This window comes from Montipora foliosa, unplaced genomic scaffold (assembly GCF_036669935.1).
Source record: "Montipora foliosa isolate CH-2021 unplaced genomic scaffold, ASM3666993v2 scaffold_453, whole genome shotgun sequence".
Classification (NCBI taxonomy): Eukaryota; Metazoa; Cnidaria; class Anthozoa; order Scleractinia; family Acroporidae; genus Montipora; species Montipora foliosa.
In genome coordinates, this window is record NW_027179760.1 from 30,001 (window position 1) to 38,425 (window position 8,425).

An 8,425-nucleotide genomic window follows, 5' to 3' on the forward strand; every position below is an offset into this window, starting at 1 on the left:
TTACGTTGTACTTATTCTATATTCCACGTGACAGTTATTCTTGGACTGAATGAATGAAAAATAGATGAACTCTGAATATTCATTTCAAAACTACGGCATTAAATATTCTACGAAGATAACTCCCAAAATCGAATTACCTTGCGACAGTCTTGCCACCGCGAGTCGTTTAAATCTCTGTTCTCATTGCATTCATGTACAGCTTGTTAACAACCCAGACCACTCGTTACAACTGACAAGTCGTTGCAAGTCCTAATTAACCGGATACAAGCCCAATATTAGCCGTCCATTACATTGACAATTGTAATATTTGGGAGAAACTTGTTATTGCACCGATCACTTCTGTAGACACGAAAATGACAGTGTATTTAGATACCAAAAAAATGAAGAAGTCCACAGAAATATTGAGTATTGTTGTTTGCATTCCAAAGAACGTAAACCACAACAAATATTGCTGACAAGGTTAAAGATGGTAACAATTTTTTTCCCATTTTTTTTCTTTCAAGTAGAATACGCCACATTTAATTGCATTATCGTGGCTCCTGCTAATTGCGGAAGGTGCAGGCAATGACATCTTTCGCAGAGCTTGTAAATATTTGAACCAGTAGCTGAGTGGCTTTAGCAATCATGGAGTAAGCTGGTTTTCCATAGAAAGGATCATATTGCAGACTGCATAGGCACAAGCTTTTCAAATTAACCTCAACGTGGAAGAAAAGGTTTGATTTCAGTAAAAAATATTAGAAAGAAAGAATATCATTGCTAACAAACTGAGACTACTCGGTGTTGGTTAAATTCAAACGTGAAGAAGACATGGAAAAGGAAGAAAGTGCAATCATGTTAGTAAACTGTGTCGTAAACATTGCACTTGCTTTCACAGCAACCATTGGAAATGTGCTTGTGCTGTACGCAGTGTGGAAGAAGCCGACGCTACGTTCGCCCTCTATCCTATTACTATGTGGTCTGGCGTCAACAGACTTAGCTGTTGGTTTCATCGTGCAACCTCTTTTTATAGCAAGTAGCCTAAATCACTTGTATAATAGATCGGAAAAACTGAAACTAACGTTTAGAATGGGATATAATGCCACTGGGTTCTCTCTTTGCGGAGCGTCCCTATGCATAATTTCAGGAATCAGTCTTGACAGACTCATTGCCATTCTGAAGCCGCTGCAGTATGCCAGCATCGTTACTGTTCGGAGAGTTACTTGTATTCTTCTTGCGATTTGGGCAGTTTCAGTATTGGTAGGAACCACCCAATTTTGGGAGGAAAGAATTCTATTACCTTCAATTGCCTCTGGGATATTCATCGGGTTCTGTATCTCCGTCATATGCCACGTGGCCATATTCAAAATTGTGCGGCGTCATCGAAGACGAATTCAAATTCAGGTTCGAGAGTTTGAGAGAGCAGATGCCACCACAAGTATGGCCAGCCTTCGAAAATCTGCCTTTAATGCCTTCATATTCTTCATTGTGCTTGTAATTTGTTATTTTCCTTATCTCGTTGTTTACATCATCTATTTCGCCCGTGAAATAAGAGACGGGATTCTTAGCAGGTCTCTTGCCTCTACAGTTGTCTTCATGAACTCGGCTTTAAATCCATTTTTGTATTGTTGGAGAGTACGTGAGTTAAGACATGCGGTACTGCAGGTGTTTCGTAAACTTGTGCCAGGGAAATGAGATCCTCTAATTCTGTCGTTTGACCACGTCAAAATATCTCTTAAATGAAAGCTAGTACGAGGGTAAAAACAGTCTGGAACAAACGCATGGGGGGTCTTTAGGATTGGCGCTTGTCAGGGAGTGTGTAGGAAATAAAAAATTCAAATAACTCAACAGCATTAAAGACACCTAAATCAGATGGAGGCAACAAACTAGCTACTACCAAGGCACGAGGAATTTTATTCTAGACTACCGCGGAAGAAAACTCCACTTGATGACCAATGCGGGATTGGTACCAACATTGCAACAATGTTGGATTAATATCCTTCCCCCGAAGGGGATTCAAGGTGGTCGCTGTCAGGACCATACAGGAACAAAAAATTTACGCAGGAGGACCACCAAAGAAATTAACCAATTTCTTTTGCAATCAAACCGACTGCCCTTCATTTCGTTTCTATTGGTCGCGTTTAACTATAATTTCTTAAGCAAGTTCAAATGTGCATGGCCCTTCGTCTTGTTTTTCGAGGCAATTTCTTTAAAAGCAGGTTGACATAATCATATTCAGAGAGTCGTCACCGGTAATATTTTGTTGTTTTGAAAACGAGATATCGAAAAAAACGCAGCAAACGATATTTTTCCATCCCGCGAATATTAGACACGCAATGATTGATTATTTTAGTAGGCAGCTTTAATTTAAGTCTTTTCTTATTTTGTATCTGTTATAGGTTGGATTAAAATTCATATTAATTTCAATTTCAACCTAGGCTGCATTTTTTCAACCTAGGTTATCATAAACTGTCTAAAAAAGGGTTTCCCCTTTTTTTAGGATGTAACAAAAAAAATGTGGCCTGGAGTTTTAGAAGTGCGGGGGGGGGGGGGGGGATAAGAAATAAAATGATAAAAAGAGCACCCTCCTGCACCTTCCCCTTGCCTTCCGTGTTTTTCTTCCACTTTCCGTCTCCCATCCCTTCTCTTCTTCCTTACTGTTCCTTACATTACCACAACAACCTGTGCCACTTACCTTGAGCTTTCATCCCGCTTCAAGGATTTGAACACTCGCACCATATACGACATCTAAGATTACTTCTCCTCCGTATTAACTGCTTAGCCGTCGAATCAGCAACTGAAATCGGCTAGATGTGTTCTCTACCAATGTGTTTAAGCTATTTTAAAGCCCTCACGACCACCAGACACCATATGGCCTCCGATGGAACTTTATGAAGAAGTTAAAGGGTGACTACATTTTTCTGAGGAAGAATAAAATGCTCTGAGTCTCCAGTGCAACAGGAGCAAAAATTGTTTGCAAGAGGTGGGCTCTTCATTCTGGAAGACAAATAGACAAATACCTTACGAAATTTATATACGTCGCTATGCAAAATGCATCAGGAACAAGGCATCATTTCCAGTCCAATTTTGAAATGGTATATGAAATGAATCATATATGAACTGCGGATATGAAATCAAGTGAAGCTATGATCTTCGCAGTTATGACAGCATTTTTTGCAATTGCGTAGAGAAGTCCTGAATTTTTCAGGCTTCTCTACGCAATTGCAAAAATTGCTCTCATAACTGCGAAGATCATAGCTTCACTTGAAACCAATTTTCGCCGCAAACACAACGTTTTCGCACTGTGAAAAAAAAAATGGTGGCACGGGCAAAAAGAACATCAAAAGATAACCTTTGCAGTTTAATCAAAGAAGAGAAGAAAAGAACTCGTCACCAAACCACTGGTGTCATCACCTTGGAGAAACCGCTTGTAAAAAACAAATAAATAAATAAATAGATAAATAAATAAATAAATAAATAAATAAAACAATCATTCACATAACAATTGCCAAAATGCCGTATGAAGTGGTTTTCGGAATCTCTCGGAGAAAAGAAATGAAAAAGCTACAAATGAGTGAACAAGTCATAGCTACATCAAATACAGAGCAGGAGAATGGTCAATAATTTGAAAACGTGGATTAGCCAGACATTGAAGGAGAACGGTGTCTGACACTTGCAAACTGCAGACCTGGGACTGCACACTGATTTTAAATGGTTTAGCATTAACGTTGGGGTTAAGCATACTGTGCATGATAACCAAATGTTCGCACTTTTCTTTTCCGACCTTTTTAGAAGGACATTGTTCATTGATGATTCTCCTTAGGAGGAAGGGGGAAACAATATTGAATTATCTTCTAAGAAACAAAAGAACTGAAACAAACATGATGTGTTTCTGATTTTTTATTTGCTTAGTTATTTGCTCTACCTTTTGCTTACATCGAATTCGTAACAACCAAAAAAGCAAGTGAAAAAAAAAAAAAAAAAAAATGAAAAGTCAGGAAAAAACGTTTCATAACGTATTGATCAGGAGCCATTTTGTAGGCTCTTGTAACTGTTATTTCTTTTGAATTATCATATAAAATTTTGTTTATTTTTATTTTGCTGAGTCTGTTTGTAGTGATAAATCCAAACTTTGTGATTATTGTGTCCCATTCAAGTTCTACAATTTGAGCAAGTAGCAGATTTGGGTGAAGTGGCGCTTCCTTTTCCATTTCATTTTCATCGGGCACATAAGTGAAGTTCAAACTTCTTCTTTTTCTTCGTCACTTTCTGGTGTATGATAACTGCAGAAGCCAGACTCCTGGCTGCCTACAAATAGCAGTATTTAAGGCTAAGGGCCCATTTCTCGTGTTGAAAAATATTTCACTCGTTCGCTGCGCTCACTCGTGAAATATTTGCCAACACTCGAAGAGAAATCTCGTACCTCCGCGCGGCCATGTACATGAATATGAATATGAATGAATATGAATTGATAAAGTTAAGGCGACGCACTCACACTATTCAATAGACTGTATAAGCACAGAATATCAACACCTGGAAAAATAACCTAGTTTCCACTTACGTAGACTGTAAAATGGCTTGAAGGCTACAGAGTGCGTTAAGGATGGTGCCTACCAATTATTTTTGCCCCGGTGTTTGATTATGCAGGTAATGTAGATCTTAACAGGTGTTATTGAAATCCAAAAAGAAAATTGGGGGTAACCACGCAATTTTCAAAGATAATTCAAGCATAATATTTGTAAAAAGCTTTAAAATACAAAGCAATGTAGGGCGTTCTTTCTCAAACTGAAGCTTAATTATCTCTCAAAAATGCATGGTTACCCCCAATTTTATTTTTGGAGGCTAAGAATACTTACTAAGATCTACTTTCTCCGGATAGTTTTAAAAAGCGCAAAAATGTCCCTGTACTAGTAATTGGAAATATCGCTACCCGCCACAAACTATACAGTATATGAACTTAAATGCAAGGTTAAGGACCATTCTCGTCACCAGAGCCTTGGATCGACCCAAGGCTCTGGGGAACTCTGTGCAGGAGAACATGCGCCGTAGGGTTGTTATAGCCAAAAACTGTCTATTGGAACCTTACAGCGCCTGCTCACTCCTCGTTCTAACATAAATGCACCAATTAGAAAAGCTTTTGATTGTTCTTCACGAAAACCAATGAGAAGACACTTTGTTTCAGGGTTCCCCAGAGCTCTTCTCTCGCTCAGTCAAGAGAAGAGCTCTGGGGTCGAGATTGGGTTAAGGACGTTATATGTAACTGACTGGCCAGACCGGGCATTTGGAAGGACTAATTCCATTCCAACACACTTCGAGGACTGATGAAGACATATACTCCTCCAGAAGAATGCGAGAAATTATCATGCAAGCGTTCCTTCAAATTGTTGCAATTTCTTTGCAAACTGACGGGTATGGCCAGCCAGATCTGACAAAAGGAATGCGCCCTCGGTTAGCCAATCAGAAAGCTAGAAACGGAATGGCTACTAAACAAAGGCGAAAATTTATCCTCGCTCTTATCAGGACATTTTAAGAAATTGTCTTTTATAGAGCGTTTTCATATGACGTCACGGCGGCCATGTTGGTGTTCCAAAACAAAGAAATGGCGGCCATGATGGTGTACCAAACTAATTCTCTGGGAATTGAACTCTATTTTTATGCAAATACTTTCTTTTGTTTCAGTAATCCAATATGGCTGCTGGTCAAGTGAGTGAAAACGCTCTATAAACACCTGGAATGACAACTGTTCGCGTCTATTCAACTGCCGTGGTTCGACTAGCGAGGGCATTTAATTTGTTCTGAGAGCACTTTAATGTTAGTTTTTTCTTTTTTTTTAACGAGGATAAACCGACGGAGTTAAGGATCCTCAGCATATTAAACGTTATTCACTCAATTTTTTCCCCGCTAATTTCATGCTTACCTTTGCAAGAATTTTTCTTTAAATATCTTTATTTTCCAATTCTTTCATCAGCACCTTTCACAGAGGTGGTTGAGCTTGGAAGCTGATGATGGCATTATGACGTCCATCAACAAAACCTACAAGAAATAAAGTAACTAAAAAATCAATTAAAACCATTTCTTAGCACGCTGAAAGAATAAAACTGAACAATTTCATTAATTACGCTTTGCACGTACCTAGTATTGACGAGCTCAGTTCAAACTTCGGACTTTCCACGTACCGAACTTAAATCCTTATTTGACACGACCCAAATAGTAAAGTTCACAGGGTTGATTTCAACTTCGAACTCAATTTGTCGACCAGGTACAATGATTTCGTGAAAGAAGTGAATTGTGGGACGCAAAAATAAATTATACAAATGCATACATTTTATTCGGCACATGATCATGAGAAGTTCAACGTTCGGATCGAAGTCGCTCCACGGTCGATTTTCCCATGTAGACCACTCGAACTTAACTCTTGAGTCGACCCAAATTAGATGGGTCGGACTTAATTGATTCAAACGTCGATCTTTTCATGTACGTTATTGAATGAATTAGGTTCGTTGCATTCGAGTAAATGAAAAGTTCGACGTTTGAACTGGGCCTAAGTTCTCTAACCATATCATCAATGTCTTTTGCTCATGTCAGACGGCCTCAGGCGCCTGAAAACTCGCCAGTAATGCACTATATGCCCACTGAAAGACTTATTCGGTTGAACAGACGGACAACTTTTTCAATAGATCCTTCCACGGTTTTTGGCGCCATCTTGGTTAGGGGGGAAAACAAGGCTAAATTTACAGTAAATGTATGGGATTTTGGCCGACTTTGAACCGCTGTAGCGCCGCTTAAAAGACACGGATTTCCACAGTGATAGGATTTTTTTTAAAGACATTTATACTGAGATTACTTTCATGAAATGTAAAGAACAGATTCAGGCTACAACGACTATAAACAATTTTTAAGATACCATACAATCTCTTCTAAAATCATAAAGGCAAATTGCCGCGAAATTAGAAGCAACATGAGAGATTTATTATTCGAATTTACGGACGTCATAATTTTCTTAATTGTCTTATTTTCCGCTGAATGAATGATATCAACAAAACTATTTAAAGTAGTGGAAAAAGTTGCAAATCTGTTTCTTTTTTAGCGCCGCTACAGTGGTCCAAAGTCTGCAAAGTCGGCCAAAACCCCATATATTTACTGTGAATTTAACCCTGTTTGCCCCCCAGCCAAGATAGCGGTCGAAACCGTGGAAAGGTCTATTACTTATTTTTTCCGGCAAGATTCTTTGTTCTTTGTTGTCAGGGCGTCAATTTGGGAATCCCTTCTTCCCGTTGTTATAGCACTTAATTTACGACTATTCCAAGTCGTTCGCTATAGAAACGGTCTAACAACATTCCATTGTCATGAACAGTGTAGATGTTTGAAAAAAAAAATTGAAAATTTAACTTCAGGTTCTCGCTTCCTCCACAGTTGGTAATTTCACGTCGTTGTCAAGGCGACAACCAAAATGGAAAACGCACACGCAGGGCGTGACGAGCCTTAATTAAGCCCCGGCTACACGTTGGAACATTCTTACTAAACATTTGTTGGATCAGCAATGTAGTATAGGTAATCACATGATTTCGAGAGCAATTTGGAATAAATAAGCACGAGTAAATTTCTTCAAAGACGACAAATAGGCCATTTCCGAGTTCATATCTGCCTCCTCTTCAAAGCGAGTCTACGTGCAAAGTTTTTGTTATGAAAATTAGTTTTCATTCATATGTAAAGTAGAACTAATTCCCTTCTCAAAAATTTCGCACTTAGATTCGCTTTGAAGAGGAGGCAGACATGAACTCGCAAATGGCCTATTGCACACGCCCTACGGGCTCGTGCAATTTTAGTCGTCTTTGAAAAAATTTACAAGTGCTTATTTATTCTAAATTGCACGAGAAAAATCATGTTCTTACTTATTAATGATAAACAAAAAAAAAAAAGAAAATCGAGATGGTGAAACAGAAGAAACTCACGCGTATCACGCAATCAGGGAAAAATTGGGCTATCCAGGGCGAGAGCTTAATTTGAAAACTAAAGGATTTGATTGGTTCTGACCAAACCTTATCGTTTATTAGCCATCCATAATCGAGAATTTCGAAGTGTAATTTGTGTTACTCTTAAACTACACTGCTCTCAGCCAGTCAAAATCGAGTATTTTTTTTCATGTATAATATTAGAACGTGTAAGATGCATGTTTGATCACCTTTGTTCAAAACTTGTTGTTGGAGGAATGTTTTGATTTCGATCAAACATTTTCTCCAACACGGAGCAAATGTGTCGAAGAGTGTAGCCGCCCTCTCAGCAATGTTGCAATTGTATGGGAGAGACCAATCAGGGTTCAGGACCCAGTCTCCATTCCGAGAATCACGAGCAATCCAAAATGGCGGAGGTGGACTAAAATGACTAAAGTAACGTGTAACGTGTTTCCAACAATGTTATATGCGTATGCAACATTGTTAGAAGCGTTCTT

General features: G+C 38.7%; 1 protein-coding gene across 1 annotated transcript; it reads left to right on the forward strand.

The window, feature by feature from the left end:
* The first annotated feature begins 670 nt into the window (after positions 1-670).
* LOC137989323 (histamine H2 receptor-like) lies at positions 671-1,671 on the forward strand. The gene has a single exon (XM_068835150.1). The coding sequence runs from the start codon at positions 808-810 to the stop codon at positions 1,669-1,671; it is 864 nt and encodes a 287-aa protein (XP_068691251.1). The 5' UTR covers positions 671-807.
* Positions 1,672-8,425: the final 6,754 nt, after the last annotated feature.